The sequence below is a fragment of the Anser brachyrhynchus genome (assembly GCF_964034855.1).
Source record: "Anser brachyrhynchus genome assembly, chromosome: 24".
NCBI lineage: Eukaryota > Metazoa > Chordata > Aves > Anseriformes > Anatidae > Anser > Anser brachyrhynchus.
Genome location: NC_137717.1, coordinates 6,698,092 through 6,723,404, shown reverse-complemented (window position 1 = coordinate 6,723,404; position 25,313 = coordinate 6,698,092). Strand labels below are relative to the sequence as shown.

The window sequence follows — 25,313 nt, the reverse complement described above, 5'->3', positions numbered from 1 at the left end:
GCTGCAGGAAGGCGCTACCTGGAGGGGTTTTCCATCAGAAAACAGGTTTTTATTGAAATCAAGCCTTTTCCTGGGAACTTGTCGATTTTGCTGCCATTTTCTCCAGGAAGAAGTCTAGCGGAATCACTTTGACTTTCTTGTTTCAGCAGTGTCAAAATGTTTATTCCGATCATGTCAAAACACCAAGCTCATTTCTGGAAAGTAAAAATATTTCATTTTTGACTTTATCATTTCGTTCGCTTAACTCCCAGTTTATGTTCCGTGAAAGCATTTTTTTAATACGCACCGCCCGAGATCCTTTAGCGCCGCAACGCAGGGACGCGGCGAGGAGATGGCTCCCCACCACACACCTGACTCCTCAAAGGCCCCGGTCAGCAGTCGGGCGATCCTTCAATTCGCAGGGCATGCCGAACGCCTGCCTTTGCCTTTCAGCACAGGGCAGGCAGCTTGCACGGGCAGGCACCCCGATCTGCCTCGCGGACAGCCCCTGTCCCTTCGGCTGTTGGTGGCTCTGTGCCCAAGCCCCGCCGCCCTGGTTTGTCCCCAGGGAACAAACGCTGCAGGGCTCAGCGTGGTCCTGGGGGTCCCGGGGGTCCCGGGGGTCCTTGTGCTGCGGGTTCAGCCCGGCTTCGCAGGTGCCTTGCAGCAGCCCAGGCCCGGAGCACCCCGCAGCCCCCCGGCACGGGGGTTGTCCCTCCGCCGGCTGCTGTCACTGACCTGGTTGGTGCTTTCCGGGGGCAGCGCTGGCGCAGGGCAGTCACAGCCACCTTCTGCCACTTCAGTTTGCAAGGGGCAGCTCACGTGTGCGGGGCAGGAGCCCACCGAGCTGGCCCTGCTCACCCTGTCCCCACCGAGCTCCGTGTCCCCTTTCAGCCTCGTTCTTCCCACCCCGGAGAGGGCGGGCACCTTGCTGGGGCTGGAGAAACGCAGGGCACCTCTCCTGGAGCCTCAGCTTCACAGGATCGGCCAAGGTGCTGAGCGACATGATCATCACCATCAATCATCATCATCATCTTCATCTTCATCATCATCTTCATCACCCAGAGAAAGGTGGAGCCAGCGGAGCTGGGGGGCGCACCACACCCCAGCGGGAAGGGTTTGCCCAAATGCTGCTGGAAGCTGCCGGGAAAGGAACAGATTTGGCAGGTGGGGGGGTGGCCCCTGGGGACACACAGCCGGCTCCGACGGCGGGGACAGCCCCGGTCCCACCACGCTGCATCGGGAGCTGGGGCGGTGCCGGGCGGTGCCGCGGGGCGCTGCAGGGTGCCGCAGGGCGCTGTCACCCCCGTGGTTAGGACACGGGAGGGCAGCCGGGGTGACAGGCTTGCGTGATCCCGGACCGGCCGCTTGTGCAATCTGGGGAGACGCTGGCACAGCCTGAGCTAACCGGCCCTGCTGCCACCTCCAGCGGGGCCGGGAACCTCCACCTGCCGGTGTGGGACAGGGCTGGGGAGGGCCTCCAAAAATGCCAGCACTCACCCCCCTGCTTCGCCCAGCACGGCCACGCGGTGCCAACACCCCGGGCGGCCGGGCATGCCCACGGGATGTCCCCGCTGCCAGCCCCGATGTCACCGGGATGGTGGCACCGGGTGCCCCCATCCCTGCTCCCGAGGCTGCCTCTCGCCACGCAGCGATGCACGAGCAGCGAAGCCTGCTGCTTAACGGGCTGGTGGCAGCGTGCAGCCGCCTTAATAGAGATGCTCCCGCCTGGTGCCAGGCGGTTAAGTGATAATTAACCAGGTGCTGGGGAAGGTGATGCTGGAAGCCAGCCCTGCGCTGCTGCCGCCGGTGCCAGCAGCCTCAGCTGGGACGCGCTGCCCCTGCCCGGGGCACAGACCTGTCCCTCCCAGCACTGCGCCTCCACCCCGCTGCGAGGGGCTGCACCCTGGGCACCCTCACCTCGGGGCCGGGGGCTGCTGAGCCTGGGCTGGGACCCCGGGCGTGCCGGGAACGGGAGCGCTGGGAAGCTTGGGTGGCTTCGAGGCGCAAGGAGCCACGAAGGCACCCGGCACCCGCCCGCCACCCGCACCCCAGCTGCGTGCGTCCGTCCTTGTCCCTGCCGGACTGCTTCCCGGGGGGAAACTGAGGCACAGGGTGAGGCAGCCCGGCAGCCGCTGCAGCACCCGGTGCTGAAGCCACGGAGGGCTCTGCCCGTGCCAGGCGAGGGACGGGGCACCCGGAGGGCTCCGAGCGGTCGCAGGGATTGGGGGCACTGCGGGGCTGCTGGGGAATGTGAGTGGGAGCTGGGGGGCAGCGGGAGGGCTGGGGACGGGGCGGGAGGAGGGGGAGAGGGGCGCGAGAGGGAAGGGGCAGCGCCAGGCCCCGCGTGGGTAAAGGTGGGTGGAGGAGGGGGTCGGGGGCAGTGCGTGGGGAGAGGAGATCGGGGCTCAGGGGGCCCAGGGGTTGGGGCTCAGGGATCGGGGATTGGGGATCTGGGATCAGGGGGCTCAGGGATCTGGGATTGGGGATCAGACCTGGGGATCGGGGCTCAGGGCTCGGTGGGGTCAGGGATCAAGGACCGAGGATCAGGGACCGAGGATCGGGCCCGGGGATCAGGGCGCGGGGGATCGGGGATCAAGGACCGGGGACCGGGGATCACGGCTCAGGATCGGGCCCCGCACGTGGCGCGCCCACCCAGCCCGCGGGGCGTGGCTTCGCGCGGTGGGCGTGGCTTCAGACGGGGGGCGTGGCTTGCGCGCAGGCCGCGGGGAGCCCGCGGGGGCGTGGCCTTGACGCCGCGGGGGCGTGGCCTGCCGGCGGGGGTCTCCCCCGTCCCCTCCGGCGTGGGCGTGGCCGCGGCGGGCGAGGGGGCGCGTCCCGTAGTAAAGGGGCGTGGCCAGGAATAAAGGGGCGTGGCCAGGAGTAAAGGGGCGTGGCCAGGAGTAAAGGGGCGTGGCCTCGCGGCGTTGCCCGGGGCGACGCGCGGATGCGGCCGGCTCCGTGACGTCACCCGCGGGGCGGGGCGCGGCGGGAAGGGGGGCGACCCCCGGCGACGTCCCGCCGGCGCCGCGCCAATGGGCGGGCGGGGGGGAGGGGGCGTGGCCGCGGGGCGCCTCCCGCCAATGAGGGGGCGGCGGCGGGCTCGGGGCAACAATGGGGGGCGGGCGGGGCGGGGCGGGGCGGGGGGGGGGGGCACCACGTGGGGCGGCGGGGCCGGGGGGGGTGGGAGGGGGGCGGCACCGGGACGGCGGCGGGGCAGGGACGGGCGCGGGCACAGGGAGCGGGGCCGGCCCCGCCCCGCCCTCCCCCCGCCCCCCCCCGGGCCCTCCCCCTGTGTCACGGCGGCGCCCGCATTCGCGGCGGAGCTGAGCGCCGAGCACCGGGCACCGAGCACCGGGCACCGGGCACGGAGCGCCGGGCACCGCGCACCGAGCGGGGCCGCCCCAGCATGTGGCCCGCCCGCCCCGTGGCGGCAGCGCGGCGGCGGCGGCGGCGGGCAGGTGCGCGGCCGGTGCGCGGCCGCTGAACCGGGGACCGGGGGGGGGGGGACACCGGAGCCGCCGCCCGCCGCCGCCGCCGCCGCCCTCTCCCGGCCCCGCCGCCTGACCCGATGGACGCGGCAGCGCCCGCAGCCGCCCCGGGAAGCGCCGCTCCGGAGCCGCCCCGCGGCTGCTGAAGCCCCGTCTGGCCCCGGGCTGGCGGCCCCCGAGGAATATGCGGCGCCCCCCCCGGCCCGCCGCCCCCGTTAACCGCCCGTTGCCCAGCGCCCAGCCGGTCGCTGCCGCCCGGTAGAGCCCGCACAGACTCGGTGCCTTCCCGCACCCGCACCCGGACCGGTGCCCCCGCCCCCGTCCCCGTCTCCCCCCGCCCCGGAGCCCTTTCCGCGCTCCTCTCCCTCTTTTTTTCTTTTTTTTTTTTTTTTTTAATTTTTTAAAAAAATTTTTAAAGATTTTTTAAATTTTTGGGTGGAAACCGACCGCAACTGCTGGTGGGGCGGGGGGTGGGGGGGGAGCGCAGCGCCGGAGGTGAGGGGGGGTGGGGGGGGGGGGACCATGGAAGAAAAGCTCCAGGCGCATCAGGTGGAGATCGACCCGGATTTCGAGCCGCAGAGCCGGCCCCGCTCCTGCACCTGGCCGCTCCCGCACCCCGACTTCACGGCGGAGGACGAGGATGGGGCCGCGGCGGGGCCCCCCCCGGCGCTGGCGGCCGGCGGAGCCGAGGGCACCGAGAACGCGGCGGCGGCCCCGGCGGAGCGCAGAGCAGCAGCAGCCGCCGCCGCCGCCCCGCCGCCGCCCGGTGCGGACGTTGGACAGCTCCGCAAGGCCAAGACGTCCCGCAGGAACGCCTGGGGGAACCTCTCCTACGCCGACCTCATCACCAAAGCCATCGAGAGCTCCCCGGAGAAGCGCCTCACCCTCTCGCAGATCTACGACTGGATGGTGCGATACGTCCCCTACTTTAAGGATAAAGGGGACAGCAACAGCTCCGCCGGATGGAAGGTACCCGCGCCCCCCTTCCCACCCCCCCCCCCCCCCGCCGACCGACTTCGCCCCGCTCCCGGAGCGCCCCCCCACCCCCCGCCGGTGCTCGGTGGCCCCGCGGCCGGGGTCGGGTTGCGGGGAGGGGAGCGGGTGCGTGGCCCGGCCCCGTGCGCCTCGTCCCCGCTTCGCCGGCTGCGCTCGGGCCGGTGGCGGGGCAGAGCCGGGGCGCCCCGCTCCTCCCCGCCGGGGGGACGGCGGCACCGGGGCGAGGGGCGACCCCACCGCCCCCCTGCACCGGGAGCTGCGGGGGGGGACGGCTCTGGGCTGGTGGCCGGCGGTGCTGGGGGTGCTGGGGGCTCCCAGCCCGCTCCCAGCCCACCGGGGCGTGCAGCACGCGGGGTCCCCTGGTGTCCCCGGGCAGGTGTCCCCAGGCTGCCTCGCGCCCCAAGCGTGGCTGCACGGGGGCTGCGTCCCCTGCCCCTCGCAGCCCCCGCGGCTCCACGCTCACGTCCCCTGGACCCGCTCCGGTCGGCGTGTGCGAGCCTCCCTCCCCTGGCTGTGCCACAGCGGAGCCAGCTGAGGCCACTGGAGGCTGGGGGGGGCTGCCCTGACCCCCACCCCCCCACCCCCCCACGCTGCCGCTCTCCGGTTCCGTGCTGGGCAGGGGGAGAGATCGCCTGTGTCCAGATGGTGTCAGTAAAAAGGAGACGGTTTCTCTTAAGCCCTCCCCTAAGCCCTGTCACCTCCAGTGTGATTAGTGTGTAACGAGGCTCGGGGGCTCTAATGCTGCCCTGCTGCGCTGGTAGGCTGACCTCGTGCCGGCACCGCGCGCCCCCGTCCCCTGCAGGTGGCCCAGCCTGGCTCGGCTGCTCGGGGGGCTCTTTTGGGTGCAAACAGGGCCCTTTTGGTGACAGTGAGGCCGGATGCTGTCTGTCTGTGCCACCTGTGGCTGGGCTGTGGGAGGTGGTGGTGCAGGTGGAGGCTGTGCTCGTGCTGGGTGTGCAGGGGCAGCGGTCCCGGAGCAGCCGTGTCCCCGTCCCGGAGCGGTGATGTCCCCGTCCTGCGCCGTTGGGAGCTGTGGAGGCAGGAGCAGGCGCTGGTCCCGTGGGTCTGCTCCAACCTGTGCCTCCGGCGAGACCTGCATGGCCTCGGGCATGTGTGGGGGGAGCTGGGTGTCCCCAGGGCTCCCACCCATTGGGGACAGCGCGGGGACACGCACTGAGCGGGCCCGGGGGGCACGGCGAGATGCTCGCTGTGGCTCTGGGCTGGTGGCTGGGTGTGCTGGGGGCTCCCGGCAGCAGCTCCGGTCACTGGGGTGTGGAGCATGTGGGGGTCCCCTGGGTGTCCCCAAAGGGCAGCCCAGGGACCAGGACGAGGGGACGGGGCCGCGTGTGGTAACAAGTTTGTGTGCTGAGCCGTGGATGGGGACGGGGACGTGTGTGCCTCTCGGGGCCGGTGCTGGCACACGGGAGGTGGGAAGTGCCATCGAGCAGAGACTGGCAAAGCCCTCCCTGTCCCTTGTCACTGGACAAGCCACCCACAGAGGGGTGACCGGTGTCCTCTCTGGGTGTGCAGGGGCTCAGACAGGGCCACGAGGGGACGGTGGCGCTGCGCGGGTGTGTTGGTGTGGGTGCGCGAGGCGGTGGGGGCTGCCTGTCTGGGGCTGCCCGTCCCGTGCCCACCGGCACTAGCTCCGACTTCTGGCCTCTGAGCAAGGACAGGCTTTGCAGCAGGACCCTCGTGGTGTGGCCTCACCCCCTGCCAGCTGTCACCCGGCTGTCCCCTCGCTCATCCCACCAGCGCTGCCGGCACCCCAGCCATTGGCCTCCCCCGGGGAAGCCTCCAGCAGGGAGCGCGTGGGAGCAACGCCGGGCGCCCAGCTCTGTCCCTTGTCCCCCACGCCCTTCCTGGTGTCCCCTGTCCCGTGGGGCAGGGATGGCAGCTGAGCTGTTCGACGTCTGGTGCCAACCGAGCCGCTCGTCCTGCGCGGGGCATCGCAGCTTTCGTGCGGGGGCTGCGTCGGCCGGAGGGGCTGCGTGGGTGCGCCGGGGGGGCTGAATGGGCGGCCCCGCACTGCAGAACTGTGGTGGTGTCAGAGCACGGTGGTGGTTTGGTTCATGGGGCTGGGCGTGCGGGGGGACCTGGGGCCATGCTGCCGGTGTGTGGTGTGCCCGAGGGAGGAGCTGCGTGCTGGGGTGGCTCTGCAGGACGGGGACCTGGCGCTCTCCAACTCGTCCTGGGGAGCCCCATCGCCAGCCAGAGCGGCTCTGTGGTGCCTCTGCCGCTGTCCCCCGCTGCTCTGTGGTGCTGCCTTCCTCGTCCTGGCACTGGAGCAGTCCGCAGGGACCCCCTCACTTGGTTGTCACTGCCTTGGACACCGCTGTGCCGGGGGTTAAGCACCCGTGTCCCTGCTGGCTGTGCCCTGCCCAGGGCAGGCGGGCAGCTCGGTGAAGCCGCGGGAGCACCTGCAGCGCCGGGCAGTCAATTTTGTAGTAACGAGCTGCTCAAAGCTTATTAAAGAGCCCCTGGAGATGCCACGTCCCTCCTGCCCCAGGCCTGGGAGAAGCATCGCAGATTTAAAGCGTTTCATTACCGAGCACAGTGGCATCAGAGGGGGGTCTCGGGTAATGGGCTGCTTCTTTAATTAGCTCCTTCGCAGCCTCCCCATGCTGGGGAGAGCAGATCGCGGAGGTCGGAGAGCCAGGCCGAGGGCTTGGCTTCCCTGCGGGGTCTTGGGTTGGGCTCTGCCACCAGGACTCCATCCCACACCCAGCCGGCCACGGGGACGCTGCATCCGCACCCAGCAGAGATGTCCATGGGGGCCGCACTCCCCCAGGCTGGTTCCGTACCTCGGAGGGGAAGGATGCCAGCGCAGGGCGTGTTTTGGGGTTTTACAGCAAGGTAAACCGAGGCACAGCACCTAAACGCTTGGCCGTGCTCAGCAGTGGGACCAGGGCCCGATGGGGCAGGGGTGCTCCGGCCCCGTGGAGGATCCCAGGGCTCCGGGTGCTGCAGCGGCTGGGCTGGCGCCGCGGGCACGTGCGCCGGGAGCTGCTGCTGCTGCTTCCCGATGCAGGGCAGCAGGCGCCCGTGACTGACAGTTCTGCTTAATTAGGGAGTTGTTATTTTATCAATTCCAAAGCGCTTGAAGTTTTCTGCTCCAGCTCACGCTTTCCACTTGTTAATGGGAAACCAACACCCTCCGTCAAAAAGGCAGCGGCACGGATGCATTTTAAAGGTTCTGCTCGCTCCGGTTTGACATCCAAAATATAACAATCAAGCAATCAGCTGGTGGATGCCTGTTTGATGCGGCTCTGACAGCGCTGCAAACCTTAATTTCCCAGCCCTCCCCTCCACCTCCTCCTCCCGTACGGCGCCGGGGCTGCAGCGTGACGGCGGGCAGGGGCATGGGGACACGGGGTCCCGGTGGCCTGGGGGAGCACGGGGCCTCTGCAGAGACCCCCAGTGCTGCTGTCCCCATCGTGGGGCGCAATGGGAATGAAATGGGGAGAAAAAGGAGTAGAAAAGGTGTTTGGGTGCGAGGATGGCGCAGGGGCCCTGTGCTGTGGGGTCAGGGCGCGCAGGGGGCTCGGCTCCTGGTCCCTTCCTCTCCATAGCGCATAGCTCCCTTGTAGCCCCCACAGTGGGGACAGGGCCAGGCTCCCCCTGACACACGGGGGACCCCAAACCCTTTGGGCATCCCAGGGATGCAGCGGGGGCTCCTTGCCTGTCCCTGTCCCCAGCTCGGCGGCTCGCTCAGCCCTGAGCCACGGTGACGCGCTCCCGTGCACCACGGTGCGTGCCAGGGGCATGGCCACGAGGGATCCCCCAGGATCCGCTCCTCCTTCGCACCTTGCTCTTTTATCTCGTTCTGGAGATTTTCATCTTCCTTCCCTTTCTTATTTTTTTTTTTTAATTTTTTTCCCCCCTCTCTTCTGGAATCGCTTTTCATGCAGCGCTAACTGCTGAAGTAACACAAACCTGCTAAATGGTCCGGCTTTATGATAGCATAAAAATGATACTACAGCAGTGAGTGGGGCTTTATTAAACCCAAGGGAAAGGCTCCAAATGAACAGCTTGCTCCGCTCTTAGCTTTCCCCCCCCCCCTCCTTATTTTTAATAACCGCTGGAATATAAACTACAGTTAAGATCCTGTGGAGTAGACGAGCGCTTGCAGCCCGGCGCCCGCTCTCTGTCTGTCTGTCCGTCCGTCCGTCCCCACGTGCGTGTCTGTGCGTGCGTCCCTCCCTCCTGCTCGCCGTCCGCAGCCCGGTGCCGTGACGTGAGTGCCAGATTCCTGGGCTGGGAAACGAATTTCCTGGTGCTTGGCTTTTGTACTTAAAAGGCCTCGTAAATATTTTGTGTGGACGCCGTGCCCCAGCGGAGCGGGCTGGAGGCGCGGGAGCTCCTCGGCCCTGGGGGGGCCTGGGCAGGGTGCTGCCACCAGGAGCTTTGCTTTGGACGCTTTGCTAAAAACCCAGGGGATTTCTGTGGCAGCCTCTTCCCTACTGTGTGTGGAGGCAGGGGCAGGCCTCGCGCGCTGGCCCCGATCCCTTGGTGCAGTTTTTGGCTGGAGGGCTCTGCGTCGCACCTATTGCCACCCGTGGGGGCACCCCCAGCCCCACGCTGACCTCTCCATCCCCGCTGTCATCCCCCGGTCCCGCTGCCTCCCTCGGCTCACACGTGGCCGCGGGGATGCTCGGGAGCCAGGCACGGCTCTGCCGGGGTCTCCCCGCCTGCATTACTTTTAATTAGCCAGACGCTGCGCGCCAGCTCTGCTCTCCTGCTGAAGGTGCCTGATTAGTGCCGAGGTGAAAGGCACTTTGGGTTACGGAAGGACACTCGGAGAGGCTTGCCTGTCTGCCGCTGAAGCTCATTTTGGACAGCATCTGTTCATTATTATGTGCTGCCTTGGCCGCCCGCCAGCAAGGAGAACTGAAAGCACGGCACAAAGATTGCTTTCACCCGCCGGGGGGGCGGAGGCGGCCGGCGCTGGGAGGGGGCGCGGCGGCGGCGTGGGTGCCGGGTGGGGACCCCCGGAGCGGGCTGGTCCCTTCCCTGCCCAGCCCCAGGGTGTCCCAAGCTGCCCCCAGCTGTGGTCTGGCCCAGAGTGTCCGGGCCCTTGGGGTGGCCACAGTGGGGCTGAGCAGTGGGGTCTGTAGGGGTGGCTTTTTCCAGAGTCCCCCCCACCTCCAGCACTTTGTTCCCGCTGTGCGAGGGGCGCAGCAGCTCCCGGGGCTGTGGGACAGAGGAGTTGTCCCAGGGGTGCTGGCAGTGGGGACACGCGCGGTGATGCAGGACGGGTGCTTGGTTTTGCTGCCTGGGCTCCAGCATGGCCAGGGCACAGTGAGCGATTCTGCGGGGAGCCCGCTGCATCTGCACGTGCTTGAGCACGCACGTGGCGGCTCAGCTTGCACGCCGTCCCTTGCACACCCGCGTGTGTGCACATGTGGTGCACATGCAGCCCCGCTGTCCCCCGGCCACGCGTGTGCACGTGCGCAGGGCTCGCCACGTGCGCTCCCATGTGCGTGCACGCCTGCACGTTGCAGTCGGGCACGCGTCGTGCGTGCAAGGGCAGCGTGGGGAAGGACTGGGAGGGCACCCCCGGAGCCCGGCCCCCTGGGATTTGGGGTTGTCGGGAGCATCCCCGTGTCCCCGGGGGACAGGGAGGGGTCGGGGCCTCGCTGCCGGGTGGCGGAGGCCGGGCTGCTCTCTGAAGTCACGGCTGCGCCTCGGCGGGCGTTGGGAGCTGAGCTGGGAGCCGAGAAGCCACCTTTGGTTTGCTGGGAAGAAAAAAATGGGGGGGAAAGAAAGAAAAGAAAGGCGAGGGTTGTTCGAAGCCGCCTGCCACCTGGCGCCGTGCCAGCCCGGGGACGCTCCGGAGCAGACATGCCAAGCTGTAATTGCAGACAGGCTCATTTCAAGAGACGAGACGGTTATTTTTAACTCGCGTTAAGGTAATGCACTGATCTCCAGCCTGCTGGTTCAAAAGTTCAGCCCCACCGTGTCCCCACCCCCAGCTCGCCCACCCCTCACCGCTGCCCCCTGGCTGGGGGCTCCTGGAGAGCGTGGCCCTGTCCTGGAGCATGGCCGGGCCCCCCCTGCGCCCCCCCAGGGCAGCCTCTGCCGTGCCCCCGGAACCTGGCTCCAGCCCTGCGAGCAGAGGAGGCGGCTGCGGCCCCGGGTGCAGGGGAGCACCCAGCGGTGCCGCCCTGGGGACCCCCAGGCTGTCAGGGTGGTGCAGGGATGCCGGTGACCGTCCCCATCTGTGGGGTGCCCCCAGGCTCGTGGCGTGTCCTCGTGGTGGAGGCTGAGCCTCCGGGCCGGCCGCCGAGCCCGAAGCGCCCAGTGCCGCGAGTTGGTTCGCAGCGGGGTCCGCGTGCTGCGGTGCTGGAAACTCATTGGTGGTGGGGCAGCACGAAAAACAGGCACTGGGATTTTTAATTCAGATTTTTTTTTATTATTATTTCACCTTAAAATGTGTCACAAAGTGCCGAGGGGGCTGCTCCTCTGCTGGGGAGCCGAGCTGTCACTGGCGGCAGGGCAGGGAGCGCGGGGACGAGGCTGGCGCCTGCTCCCCGAGCCCCTGACCGGAGCATCGGAAAGCAGAGCGGAAACCCCCCCGGGGTACCAGCGAGACGAGAGCTGCAATTAGCGCTTCGCCTCCCTTCAGCCTCCCCTGCCAGGGGCTCAGCCACAAGGAGCCGGCGCGAATGGAAGCTCGGGGTGCTCGCGAGCGGGAGCAGCCTGTCTGTCCGTCTGTCCCCGAACGCCCTCGCTCTCTCCTCGCCCCGCTTCGTGCTGTCAGCAGTTCGCGAGCTGTCCCGGAGCTCCCTGCGGCTCTGAGATCCTTTTGTCCTCGGCCGTCGCGTGGCCGGGATCGCGGCTGCCGGACGTGGCTGCTTTCGGGTTTTTGGCAGAGCACGGTCCGAGGGGACCCAGGGGGAGCTGGGACCTGCTGGGCCGGGAATGCCAAAATCCGGCGTTTCCCGCGTGCTGCACGGAGTTCTGCCGCTCGCCGGGGCTCGGTGCTGGCCCACGTGGCTGTGCTCTGGCTGCCGGGGCCGATAAATCAGGGGGAATTGCTCGGTGCGTCGGCAGGGAGCCGCGTGCTGTTGGTAATAAGTTCAAGCAGGATGGCACCGGGGCTGCTCCTGGGCTGTGACCCAGACAGGACACGTCCTGGCTCAGCGCACGGCCAGCCCCACGGGGGATTGTGCGCTTCCACGCGTCCACGTGTGCAGATCGGGGCCGTGTGGGGACCATCAGCTGCATCCAGCATCCGCCGCCGCTGCACCGGCGAGGCCTCGAGCATCCCCGGTGCGGGGCCGCCCAGCTGCTCTCGGGTCCGGGTGCTTTTGGTGCCGCGTCCCCGGCTGCCAGCGCCGCGCTCCGGCCCCAGGTGCAGGGCGCGTGCGGAGAAGCAGGCAGGGAATTAACAGGCTCGAGCAGCGACAGGCTCATAAATTTGGATGTTGTTTTTTTTTTTTCTTCTGAGTCTGTCAAACCTATGTCTGTCCCAGGGATGTAAGACAGCGTTTTATTGCTGCCTGCTTGATGGTTGTTCCCTTCTCCTCCGCTGCCATGATTTATCTCTGCACTTTGCGCTGATTGGATTAGAAGTTTAAATGCTAAGGGTGCATAACAATATATTTTTCTTATTAATATTAAAAAATCATTATTGGATTTTTTATAGTTCTGTTTTGAATTGAATCCCCTTGCTTGATTTATTCTCTCTCCCAGAGTAGAATTTAATGCTAATAGGAACAATCATTGCTTTGTTTTGAATCTTTGACTGTTTGGAAAACTTTCCCTGCAAAGGGAAATTACAGCATTATTAAGAGTCCATTAAAAGAGGGTTTGCCCATTCCTGGCTATTACCTGCGAGCTGGAGAGAAAACAAAAAAAAAAAAAGCAAAGACAAAGAGTCTCTTCTGTAGGGCTTTCTGCTTACACCCTTCCCTAGGTGTAACGCAATTATCACGCCAATTATTGTAATCAGCTCTATTATGTTGCAGGTATTAATTGCAGGTCCCATCGGTTAGGTTTCTTGTGGGATGCCGGGCCGTGGACACGCACACATCACGGCTGAGCCTGACCCGTCCGCGTTGACCTGGGCACGGGCGGCGCAGGGGGGCTCGGCCGGTTCCGAGGGGCACGGGGGGGCACGGGGACGGCGGTGGCCGGCTGCCCGCTGCAGACTTTTAAGAGGAACGGGAGAAGCGCGGCAGCAGCCCCGTCTGATGCTTTTTGCCGCGGTGCCGACGGGCGGCGGGTGCTGTAGCAGCACGGCGGGGAAGCTGAGCCCTCAGGGCTGTGAAGTGGCACCGGAGCCCTGTGCCCCAGACTGTGCACCCCATGTGCTTTATCCTGTGTCCCACACTCTGCGCCCCAAACCCTGCATGCTGCACCTCAGAGGCTGCAGCTGCAGTCCCACTCCCTGCACCCCGAGCCCTGCTCCGTGCACCCTGCATGCTTCATCTTGCACCGTGCAGCCCTGTCCTGCACCCTTCATCTTGCATCCTGCACCCTGTACCCCAAACCCAGCACCCAGAACCCTGCACCCCACACTCTGCACCCCACCTGCCCAGCCCCACAACCAGACGTTGCCCCTTGCAAGCCTGTACCCACGCCCCTTGTGCAACCCGTACCTCGAACCCCCCAGTACACCCTACTCCCTAACCCCACACACCCAGAAACCCACCTGTGCTCACTGGGCACCCCGTACCCGCACCCCACCACTCTCCTACCCCCACCCAGCACACCCCACACCTGCAGCTCGTCTCCCACCATCTGCTCCTTGCTCCTGCCTGCCCTGGGCCCTGTTCTCCCAGTGCAGGGGGTGCTGAAGGGGACAGTGGGGACCTCAGAACGTGCCTGGGACGCTGTGGTTGCACAGGATCACTGCAAGGTGCATCAGCTGGGGGCGAGCTCCTGTCCCCCCATGCCTGCCGGATCCCGCGCCCCATCGCTCCTGGCCCGGACCATGCCCAGGGGCCTGGGGGTGCGGTGCCACCCCCAGGGTGTGACAGGGTCCCCAACACCCCTGCCCACAGCCCCCGCGTGCGCGACATGTTTGGAGACCATGGGGGGCCCCGTGCCGTGGGGATGCTGCTGCTGCTCCCGCTCACCCCGCGCTCCCACGGCGCGCTGCCAGGCCTGCAGAAGAGTTTTTCCACCGCTGTGGCAAACGCGGGCAGCAGAACAGAAGCTCTCAGTGTAATGAGAAGATGCCAGACGGGTGCGTCAGAGCCGGGGCTGCTCGGGGCGAACCCAGCCCCGCCATGCGCCCTCCCTGACCCGCGGCGGGGGCAGCCCCCAGCCCTCCTGCGGCGCTGCCCGCAGGGGGGCCAGCCCCACGGGGCCAGGCTGCTGTCACCCCACGTGCAGGGGCGTCCCCCGCCCTGTGCCGATGCAGCCCCGGTGCAGGCGCCGTGTCCTCAGGCGTCCTCCCCGCTCTCTCGGCCAGGCGGCGTGGGGATGCTGGCATTGGGCTCTGCTCACCACCCCTGCGTTATTTTGTGGCTGCCCCGCTCTTGTTTTCGCTCTGCGATGGAGTCCGAGCCCGCCATCGAGCAGTGGCTGCGTGGGGCAGCTGCTGCCCGGGGCCCTGTGCTGGTTGTGGGGCCATGGGGGGGATGGCAGCGGTGGGGGGCTGAGGACAGAGGCATGTGGGGGTCCCCGGGGTGCGCAGCGCGGTCCTGGCCGTGTCCCAGCACGTGGCCTGGCCCTGGTCCCACTTCTGCTTGTGGCTTCTCAGAGGAAGGGGGGACTGGATTTGGGCACCCCCAGGGCAGGGTGCAGGGCAGGGGGATGCGGCTCTGGGTTTGGGGGTTTGGGGAGATGTGGGTCCTGCACCAGCTGGCGTGGGTCGCACCGTGGGAAGCCTGGGGTGCGGCACGGGGAGGTTTGGGATGCGGCACCAAGCAACGTGGGGTGCAGGGCTGGGAAGCACGGGGTGCTGCTGCTGCTGCCATGGGGAGGTGAGGGGCAGCGATGGCCTCGGGCCCCGGGTGCTGTCCCCTGCCCCCTGCCCTCCCCGCGGCAGGAATCCTGCTCCTGCCTGCCCGAGCGAGCAGGACCAGGGGGCTGCTGTAATTATGGTGCGCTCTGAATAATTCATGGCCGTTCCCAACAAAGCCTCTCCCTGCCCCAGCTCCCCCCACGCCGCCTGGCAAGCGCCGGCTGGGGCCGGGGGGTGCTGTGAAGGGCGGTGAGCTGGGGACGATGTCCCCAGGCTGTCTCCATCCCGGAGAGGTCCCCGTGGTTGTCCCCTCCCCTACCTTCCTTCTTGGCACGGTGCTGGTGACCGGCACAGGGACTGGGCGCTTTGGGGGTCTTGGCACAAGCGCTGAGTGCCCTGAGCCGCCCCTGCAGGGCCAGGTTTACCCTGGGGGGAGGCTGGGGCCGAGTTTTGGCTGCGGGGCTGGGGGGGGCTCCTGGCACGAGCATCTGCGAGGCTGGGAGCCGCCAGGGGTTAAATGAAATAAAGCCGGTGTGAAACTTTTGGCTCGGGAGCTGCAGGCAGAAAGTGCATTTGTAGCCGCAAGTGGCCGCCTTGAAGACAATCCAGATCTGTCTGGGAGCCGTCTGCTGCTAAAACCCTTTGATCCACTTACTCCTCCCCGGGGAGCTCCCTGCAGCGCTGCTGCTAATGCCCCCGTGGCGACAGGGGCTTAGCTGCCAGACGGCTGCAGGAAAGCCCCCCCTGCCAGGGGGGCGGCAGCAGCAAAATGGGGAGAGAGGGGCTTCGGGGGGCAGGAGGGATGCCTCCAGGCTGTCTGCCCCACTGCGAGGCTCGGTGAGGATGCTCAGTGCCAGACCCACGGAGGTTTTGCTGTGATGTGAGCCGAGCGTGCCCTTGCACCTCTTCGTCACCACCTCTGCACCCTCCGGCAGGGCCCATGGGGCAGCTGTGCCCCCGTGTTTGGGCTTTATCCCACGGGGCTTGTGCCCGGCCTCACTGTGCCCAGCTGGCAGACACGGGGATGGGGGCGTGGAGCTGGGTTTTGAGCCAGCTGGGGACCCTTTGCTGGTGCGGAGCCTTTTCCGAATAGGAAAAGGAAATTTGGGTCAAATTTGGCCCATTTGGAAAAAAAAAAAAAAAAAGAAAAAAAAAAAAAGAGAGAAAAGTGGCAAAGGGCAGAGAGGAGGCAGCCCCTGCGGGGTTAGGTGGGATGTGGGTGGTTTGGGGCCACGCTTTGATTTGACTTTAGGAAGTGTGCAGAGAGCGTGGAGCTGCGCCAGCTGCTGGGCACGACCTCGCCTCGCACCTCCGTGGGTCTGGGGGCTCGCGGGGTGCACCCGGCCTCCCGCCGGGCCCCGCTGCGGGCAGGCGACTTTTGGATGGTCCCAGGGGGCCTGGAGCAGGACGGGGCCGTGGGCAGGAGCAGGGGCCCTCTGGGGCTGCAGCCGCTGGGCTCCGGCACGGCGCGGTGCTGCCCGCGGTTTCGGAGCTGCCGAGCGTCCCCGGCAGCGGCACCTCCGCCCCGAGCCTCGGAAAAGGGACTGAGCGGCCGGGGGTGGTGGGGGGGGGCAGGCGGCGGGGGGCCGGAGGTGTGAAAGGAGGCGACGGCGGAGCGAACAAAGGCCGCATTGAGCCCCGGCGCTTGGCCGCCCCGCCGGCAGCGGAGCAGGAGGCCGGCCAGGAAAAACAGGGCCGGGAGCGGGGAGCACATCGTGTCCCTGGCTGGGGCCGCCGCAGCCCTCGGTACATTCTGTAGCGGAGGAAGCTGGCGCGGGGACGCGCTGCCTCGCCGGCCAGCCCCGCGCATCTGACCCCGGCGGGGCCGCGGGTGCTGCACCCTCCGACCACGCTAATTGTCTGCTTAACGAGCCCCCCTGAGGCCGGCCGGACCCCTTCTCCCGCCCGCGCTGGGGGGCCGCAGGCTCCTCGCTTCTGGGTCACTGCAGGGGGAGGAGGGGGGGTGGCTCGCAGACAGCGAGCGGGCGCCGTGCCCAGGAATTCGAGGATGGTTTGCAGGCTGCTCTGCCCAGGCAGCAGCGTCTAATTCAATTAGAGCTCGGTGTCACGCAGCCGGGAGGCCGGCAGCGCGTGGGAGCGGGTGGGGGCCCCCGCGGGGATGGAGCCCGACTGAAGGGCTGCCAGGTCCCCCGGGAGACGCACGGATGTCACTGGGCTCCCCCCCAGCCCCCGGGGGTCGGGGTCCCTGTGTGTCCCCCCGGCCAACCCCTGGTGTGCGCCGGGCAGGAGAAAGCGGGTGGCATCGCCCTGGTGGCAGCTGCCTCCCTGCAGTGCTGGGGGGGTTCCCAGGGCTTCCCCCCTTATCCCAGCCTCATCTTCCTCCTCCTCACTGCCCTCCCCTCTCCAGCCCCCAGCCTGCACCCCCCAGCTCCAGCCCAGGCCCCACAACTCCCCCCAAGCCCTATTGCAGGGTTAGCCCCACTCCCGCCCCGCCATGCAGAACCCTAAAACCAAAATTAGCGACCACGAGGGCTGGATGGAGCTGAAACCCGCATGGTTCTGCCTCTCCCTGCACGCTGGGGCCTGCTTGCCCCTCGTGGCCCCGTTCTGGTTCCTCCCGTCCCTTTGCCCGGCGTTTTGTCACCCCTGGTGCTGGTTCGCAGGCGGGCTGTGCCAAGCAGAGGCCGGGCAGGTTTTTGGGGTATTGTGCTCTGCAGAGCCCCGTCTGCACCGGGAACAGCCCCGAGGGCGCTGGCTCCTCCAGGTGCCCTGGGCGAGGGGGGACTTGGCCCCACTGCAGCACCCACGGCGGGGCTCGGGGCGGCCCCGTGGGGCTGGGGCAGGGCCAGCGGCTCGGGCGGGCTCCGGCTGATGCAATTCTTGCCGTGGCAGGTAGCGCTGCCGAGCTCCCGTGGGGGCGGCAGGAGGGGGATTGTTGTGCTCCTGTTGCTCTGCAGCATCCCGCGGGGACGCTGCCGCCTGCCCAGGTGTGTCCGCATCCTGCTCGCGCTGCTGATGTCGCTGGTTCACCCCGGAGGGGAATTTGGGGGGTTCCGCTGGGGGAGCAGGGGCCGTGCACACCTCTTCCCCTGCCCCTTCTGTTCTGCTTCGTCCCTGTGTGGCAGCGAGTGCAGCCCAGAGACTTCCCCGTGCATTTCTTGTCACCCTGTAGCACCTGGGGGGTGACACCCTGCCTTGGGGGGGGTGGCGCATCCCCACCGGGGACATGCGGCTGGGGTTTACAGCTGGGAAAGTTTGGGGCATCTGGGGAAATCTTGGGGTGTTCCTGGCACTTCTGAGCCCTGGGAGGGAAAAGCAGTGGCTGGGATCAGTCTGGGGGTGCTGAGGGGGGAGCGAAGCCCCCGGCCGGGCGCTGCGGGATGCGCTGGTGCTGGGGGGGGCTTCGTGCAGGGGGACCCCCCCGCCACCCTCAGGTACCCGCGGGATGTCGCCGGCCCCGCCGTTTCCCTGGCAACAGCGATGGCATCCCGAGCACCTCGAGCAGAGTTCCCCTGCATCCCGCGATGTCATCAGCCGTTGCCCGGGTAACCCAGCATCCGCAGCCGGCCGGGCGCGGGGAGCACCCGGCGCGGCCGCCCCAAAGCGGGGCGAGGGCCGAGGGGCGAGGGCCGTGCCCGGGCTGTGCCCGCGGGGGCCGTGGGTGGCCGCGGCCACGTGGTGGGGACAGGCTGGCGGGCCCCGGGGTTGCGTTTTCGGGACCCGCGGGGGAAGACGAGGCACGTGGCCCGGCAGCGGCTCTGCCTCGTGCTCGGGAGCCCGGCGGCTTGGAGGTGGAAGGGGAGAGGCGGCTCAGGGACGTGGTGCCCACCCCGTGCCCTATCCCGTGTCCCATCCCATCGCCGCTGGGCTTGTGGGGTCGGTGTTCCTAAATGGTGAAAAGCCAGAAGAGGCTGAAAAAAAGGGGTCTGGGTCAATGGCAATTCCCTTTTGTGATCACCGGCGTGCGCCTGCTTGCAGCCAGGTGCGGAGCAGCGGCCTCAGGGAGGGCACTGGTGCAGCTCCAGCCCCAGTGGCAACCCCCCCCCAGAGCCCCAGGCTGGTTGTACTGGGAGGAAACTGGAGCCTGTGGTGCTGCCCCCCCCCCTTATGTGAAGCACCTGCACAATAAATGTCGCTGGTCCCCGCTCTCATGGGAACACGGGGGGGGGAGGGCCGTGAGCCCCCCGCCCACCCCAGGCTCGGCGGCTGATGTGCACGGGGGAGGCCCCCCCCCCACCGTGAGTAAGCGCGGGCTGGCGAGACCCCGGCGCGAGGAGCTGCGGGGGTGGCGGGGGGGCCGCAATTAGCAGGTGCGAGGCAAGCTGCTGCCGGCGGGGCAGCTGAGTCACCGCACCGCACCGCCGGCTGCGCGCCTGTGCACGCGCACGTGGGCGAGGGGGGGGCCGGGTGGGGAGGGGCTGCATGGTGGGGGGTGTGTGTGTGTGTGTGTGTGCCACGCGGGGGTCTCACCAGGGGCACACGTGCGTGGGGTGACGCGGTGACGTCCCGCTGCCAGCCGGTGACACCCCCGGCACCGGGGGTGGCCTCCCTCCTCCCCAGGGCTGGCGGGGCCGCAGCGTCCCCAGCGCCCCGTGGTCCCGTGGTGGCCTTGACCCGCCGAGGTGACATTGACCCGCCGAGCGTGTCGCCTGTCTTGGCCCGGCAGGATGCCTGCAGCACGGGGGCTCTGGTACCCCCCCTGGTGTCGCCCCCTCTCCCAGCAGGGGCTGTGTGCGGCTAGGAGACGCTCGATGTCCTTCGGGTCCCTGCGGCACCGCGCTCGGTGACAGCTCACCCGTGCCGGCTTTGCCTCCCCCGTTCTGCCCGTCCCGGGTGGGCTCTGTCAGTGGCACGGGACTTTGTGCCCCCCACATCCCATGCACCGGGGGTAGCGATGGGAAAAAGGGAGCTGGGGGGTCTTGGGGGGACGTCAGTTTGGGATTTTTTTTTGGTGGTGGGTATCTGCGGTGCTGCGTGCGCCGGTGTGGGCGTGGGGCTGGCTGGCAGGGCTGATGTGGGGGCAGGCCGGTGCAGGTGGGGGGGAAACGGGGCAGATGGGGCCGTGCTGGGGGTGCCGGCTGCAGCGGGGCTGCTGGAGACATTTTGCCTCCAGCTTTTCCGCCGCTCTTTTCTGGAGCCCTGTCACCGGCTGGGGCCGCAGCCAGCCCGCAGGGTGCCGGGGCTGCGACGTGCAGCAGGCGGAGCCGGGCAGGGAGCGGGGACAGGAGGGGGGCGGTGGGGACAGAGCAGGGGGACCCGGCACCGCCACTGGCTGGGAGCTGCGCATGATTTTACACAGACGTTTGTCAAATAGGGACCTCTTGCAGCATTTCGCATCTCTGCGCCGTGCAGCCAGGCCCCGTGCCAAATGTTCTCTCCTCTAGCCCAAAGGCTCGGCATCCCCAGCCCTCCCCTGCCCACCTGTGGGGCTCAGACTTGCACAGGTACCTGCTCTGGGCTCTTCAACAACCAGGTCAGTTTTACCAGAATAAAGCTGGGGCACAGAACGTGCTTCACCAGGAGGGATACAAGGCAGCGATGTCCCCGCGGCCCCAGCCACCCGCCTGGTCTCTGCCTGCCGCAGGCTGACGGTGATGGTGATCCCAGTGCTCCCAGTGCTCCCAGTGCTCCTAGCTTGCCGGCAATCCCTGCCGGCATGGCCAAACCATCCCCTCGCCTCCAGGAGCAGGACATCAGGGATGGTGCAGGAAGACATTGGGGATGGAGCAGGGTATTTGGGATGGAGCAAGGAGGACATCGGGGTCGGAGCAGGACGTTGGGAACGGTGCAGGGAGGACATCAGGGATGGAGCAGGAGGACATTTTGATGGAGGAGAAGAAGGAGGGTTTGGTTCCACAGGAGCAAGGACTTGCTGCTGCTCTGAGCATCCCCACCATGGGGGTCCCAGGGGGCCAAGGGGCCATGGTGAGGCCGGGCAGATCCAGAGCAGGGCAGGCTCCCTCCTGTGGGTCCTCAGGGACTTCTGTGCCCCGGTGCATGGCCCCGTGCCCAGCTTCCTGGGCCGCTTTTGGGCACAGTCCAGCTCCAGAGTAGATCACAGCCCAGAAAGCAGGAACACCGCATGGCTGGGTCCCGTGGTTCCCTTGGGAGAACCCCCAAAATGTTTTTTTTTTGTGGGGTTTTGCAGCTCCGTCCCCAGCCAGCTGTGCCCTGGTACCTGGCTGGGGGGGCAGCCAGCGGGGAGTTGAAACGGTACCCGAGGAAAAGGGAGCGTGGCTGCTTTAATTATTTGGCTGCGGTAAGAACTTGGTGTGGAGGAAATTGAACCCAGGGGAAAAAATACTGTAATTTCATGCAAAAATTACATGGCAGCTCCGTGTGATTTACTGCAGCTATTTTGGTGGCCAACTCTGGGGTGTAATTAGAGTATTACTGGATAAGTGGCTGATGGTGGAGAGGGTCTTTCCAAGGCGTCCCAGCCGGTGTGGAGCAGTGGAGGGGTCCGGGCAGGCCGGAGCTGGGGCGCTGGCGGGGACGCAGCAGCCCCTGAGGGCTGGGAGCCTCGCTGCCTCCAGCGGGAGGCAGGCGCCGTGCACGGCATCCCTGGTGGTGCCGGCGCCCTTGGGACCCCGGAGGGAGGCACCGGGGCTTCTCCAGCTCTGGGGAGTCTTGTTGCGGGGTGAAAGCACGGCTCTGTGTGTTGGGTCCCTTGGGGAGCGGTGCTGGTGGGATTTCCCAGCGCGTGGAATTTGTGGGGCGCCGGGGGAGGATGTGGTTTGCTCCGGGGCTGGCTCAGTGCTGCATGTGGGGCTGGGTGGGCAGCGCTGCCAGGGGGCTGCAAAGGAAGTGTGGCCTGACCCCGTGCCCACCCCATCACCTGCAGCCACCCCTGCTGCTGCTGCCCCCCCCACGGCATCACCGTGGGATGGGGGCACATCAGAAGCAGGGGCGAGCAGCGGGCTCTGGCATGGGCTGGGCACTGCCACCAGGTCGCAGCGTCTGGCAGGGGCAGGCAGCACCAGCACACGGCTGGGGCTCGTCTGCCCCACAGCCCCCTCCCAGCACCCTGCCTGCCCCCCTTCCCTCCCTTGGCTCTGCGCTATGGGGCAGGGACGTGGGACTGGTGGGGCTGGAGGCTGGCACCGGGCCGTATCCTGCGGGCACGGACCCACAGCCGGGGCTCAGCGACCCACCTGGGGGACCCAGCCCTGTGCCAGCTGCCCTGGGAGGCGAGTGCCATGTTCGTTATCCAAGTCTGTCCTGCAGTGATCTAACGAGCCCTTGGGGAGCAAGTGGGGCGGCCCCGAGGTGCTCGGGGATCAGAGGCAGCGCAGCAGCGCAGGATGGCAGCGGCGCAGGTCGCTCCCGCAGCGTGCACCCCAGCAGAGCCCGGCAGTGTGGGGATGGTCCCAGCAGCATGGGGACTATTTTGGCCCCTTCTGACCTCAGCGCACCTGGGAGAGGCTGTGGCTGGAGGAGGAGGTGGCCCTGGGGAGGCCCTGGTGGGTTTTGGGTCTGTTCCGGGAGAAGCCCCAGGTGCTAGCCAAAGGAGGAGTGGAGCACACCCTGGGGTGGGCTGCGGCAGCTGCCCGGGGGGAGGGGGTCACCTCCTTGCTTGGACCCTTTGGGTGGCAGCCAGCGTGGGCTCAGCCTCCTTCGTGTCTGCTTTGGCTGAGGCTGGGTCCTCCCTGTCCCAGCCCCGTGCAGCTCCTGGGCAGCGCCGCCAGCCCCAGGGCACCCCCGCACCCGTCCCCAGGCACCCCCAGCCCCACGTTCGGGCACCTGGGTGCTGCCTCCAGCATCACCTGGTGCTGTCCCCATGCACCCAGCCTCGTCCCCTGAGCCTCGTCCCTGACCGGGGAGGACGCTGGTGCTGTGCTTGTGCCCCCAGGAGCAGCGGGGAGAGGCTGTCCCACCGTGGGGGGCTCTCAGCGCTGGGGACGAGGCGGGGGCACGGGGAGGATGCTTTTTGGAGGGGGCACGGAGCGACGGCAGCTGGCTAAAATAAAATAAATCGGCTGCCATGGCGACGGACACACTCCCACTGCACAACTCGTAGCAACCAGCTGTTTGGCAGCGGCGGTAACCAGGGCCGGGAGAGGGATGCGCGGCCGCCCCGCGCCTGCCTCCCCTGCTGCCACCGCTGCCGCCACGAGGAGCCTCCCGAGGATGAGGCTGGCAGAGGCCGACCTGCCCCCTGCCGCCCCCATGTCCCCTACGGGCAGCCCCGGTGTGTGGGGAGCGCTGAACCGAGCGGCCGTGTGCCGTTTGTCCGGGGGTTCGGCACCCACCTGGGGGCTCCGGCCCCCACCTGGGGGTCCCAGCTTGTCCCCGCACTGCGTGGAGGCTGCAGCGCATGGAGGGTGCTGCTGGGGGCTGTGGGGCAAACGCTGGGCACGGGGGGCAATGGGGGGCAGGCGGGGGCCGTGGCTGGGTTTGTGTCAGCGCCTTTTCCTGCTGGTTTGAAAATAGCTGGGGCTGCTCGTGGCCACGAGGGGAGGGAGGCACAGTGCCAGCCGCGATGCTCAGGCCCTGCCGCCTGGCCCACAGGGGCAGCGGGGGGGAGCGCCCGGCCATGGGGCAGCTCCGCGGGCATGGCGGGGCCGGGCTGGGGCTCAGACCCACGGCCGTGGGGCAGAGGTGGGGCAGGGCCCGCTCTGAGATCAACACGGGGGGCAGGGGGAGCAGCGGGCCTCCTCCTGGCTTTGGGGGCTTGGGGTGGGGCTGGCGGGGCCTGGCAGGGGGAGCGGTGCCGGTGTCCACCGGGAAACGGCGAGGTCGGTGTGGGGCACGCCGTGACCCCAGCATGGGGTGTGTGGGCTCTGCCCAGGCTCCCAGCCCCTCTCCTGTACCCCAAAGCATGGGGCAGGCCCGGAGCCAGCCTTTGCCCTACGGCAGCACCGATCTGTGGGGCTGGGCAGGGCCAGGCCCCCGGCCCCTGATCCCTGCCGGGCCTGGCCCAGCTCTGCCCCACCTGCGTGGGGCCTCCCCGAGCCCCAGCTGCCCCTCTGCCCCCCCCAGGGGTGATTAGCGGCCCCTAACGAGATGCTGGCTGGGCTTTGTCTGACAGCCTCACGCTGCCCGTAACACAGGAGGCAGGCGAGGCCCAGCACCGGCCGCGCCGACAGCCTCCAGGCTGCCGCCAGCCTCCTCGCGTGCCAGCCACCTGCGACGGAGGGCTCGGGACGGCCGCGGCCCATCACGCCTCTAATGGGCGCCTGGCTCAATTAGCAGCAGTCAGCCCGGCTCTGCTCAGCCGGTGCGCTGACCCGAATTCGCTCGCCTCTGCTCGGCAGCCGCCGGCGAGACCCCCGTGGTGGGCGGCTGCTCCCGCACGGTGTGGGGCTCCCCGGGGAGGCTGGCGGCCTCGCTCTGCCCCCCCAGTGCCCTTCCCGGGGGCACCCGGCCCCCCCTGGGCCCCCCTGCCCTGCCCGGCTGCAGGAGCGGTGCTCGGGGGAAGGACGGGCTGGGGAGGGCGCTGGGTCCCCATGGGGGTGTTGTGGGGCATTGCGGGGGGTGGCTGTAGGGTGCTGCAGAGACAGCTGTGGGGCACAGCTTGAGGTGCTGTGGGGCAGCATCGGGGGCTGGCTGTGTGGCTATGGGGCAGTTGGCAGGGGGTGCTATGGGGCAGTAGCGCCAGCAGCTATGGGGCAGCATGGGGCACATGCAGCCATGCTGCGTCCCACCGGCCGGAGGGCTGCCAGCTCCCAGCAGGTGGACACAGGGAGAATGGGGCAGAGGCTGGAAAATTCATTATGGAAGAAGGGAGCAGTGCCTCTGTCCAGGCTGGTGAGGGCAAGCCTCCACTGGGCTCCCTGCCTCCTGCAAGGAGTTGGTTGGGGTGGCACTGGGGGCACGAGCCCCCCGTGAGCATCCCCACCCCAGCTGCTCCGTTCTCTGCCTCACCTAGGCCCGCTCCTGCCTCCCTCCTGCCGCCGGTGCCGCTGGCAGCTTGGGCAGGAGTCAAAGTTTGGGTTCCCCCAGCCGTGGTGCCGCAGAGCCACCACCGGCGGTGACAGGGGTGGCGTCCCCGCTCCCTGCCGGCACCTGGCAGTGCTCGGTGGCGGGAGGTGCCGCGGGCACCAGGGGCGCTGCCACCCCCTGGCACGCGGCGCTGCCACACCGTGCCGCTGCCATCTGCTCGCCAGGCAGGCGTGGGCCGCGCGCGGGATGCGCTGCGGCGGTGCCAGGGCTGGTGGGCTGAGCGCAGGGGCTGTGCCCACGCTGGGACAGCGGGGGGCACGGTGACGTTGCCGGCAGGCAGTGGGGCTTGGCTGTCCCCAGGGGACGGTGGCAGGAGGTTGGTGGCTGCCCTGGGGATAACGGCTTCTCGGTGCTGGTGCGTGTGGGCTGTGCTGTCACCCGCGTGAGGACGATGTCTTGTGCTGCTGTCACCTGGCAGCGAGCGCCCTGTGCCACCTCCAGCCTCTCTGTCACCCCTGCGTGGCATCCCCCTGGGACAGGGCACCATCAAGGCTGTTGGCAGCCTCTGCCCCCGCAAATATTTCCTCCAATACTGGCAATTTTTGTGTGTGAGGAGTAAATAAGCATCAATTAACCCCCAGAGCCACACTCATGCTGCCGGAGAGCGGGCGGCAGAGTGCTCGTTAGTGGCCCTACACTGCTTCCTCCCGTCAGCCTGCGTGTGGGGCCCCGCCAGGCACCGGGCTCATTAGTGGGCTGCAGCTGCAGCCAGGGCAGATGTGGCCAGCGTGTGGGGCCACAGGAGGGTGCAGGACATGCAGGACAGGGGCTGGTTTTGGGGTTTTTGTGGTGTTGGGCTTTTGAGGTTTTGCTCAGAAGGTCCCCAGGTGATGGATGGAAGGGTGGCAGGCCAAGGGTTGGTGCTGGGAACAGCACGCAGGAGCAGGGAACGTGGCAGGGACACGGCACGTGAGCATGTCGCAGATGAGCCCCAGTTTGCCCAAGCTCTTGGCACAGAGAAACTCGCAGGTGGCTCCAGAGAGGTCCGTTGGATGCCCGCTGCCCAGCTCTCCGTCAGGGAA

At 67.9% G+C, this 25,313-nt stretch overlaps 1 protein-coding gene across 1 annotated transcript in view; it reads left to right on the top strand.

The window, feature by feature from the left end:
* The first annotated feature begins 3,308 nt into the window (after positions 1 to 3,308).
* FOXO6 (forkhead box O6) overlaps positions 3,309 to 25,313 on the top strand; it is a 30,127-nt gene continuing 8,122 nt past the window's right edge. Inside the window, exon 1 of the mRNA XM_080566594.1 lies at positions 3,309 to 4,439. Coding sequence (XP_080422720.1) covers positions 3,993 to 4,439 — 447 coding nt within the window. The 5' untranslated portion in view covers positions 3,309 to 3,992. The remainder of the gene's footprint in view (positions 4,440 to 25,313) is intronic.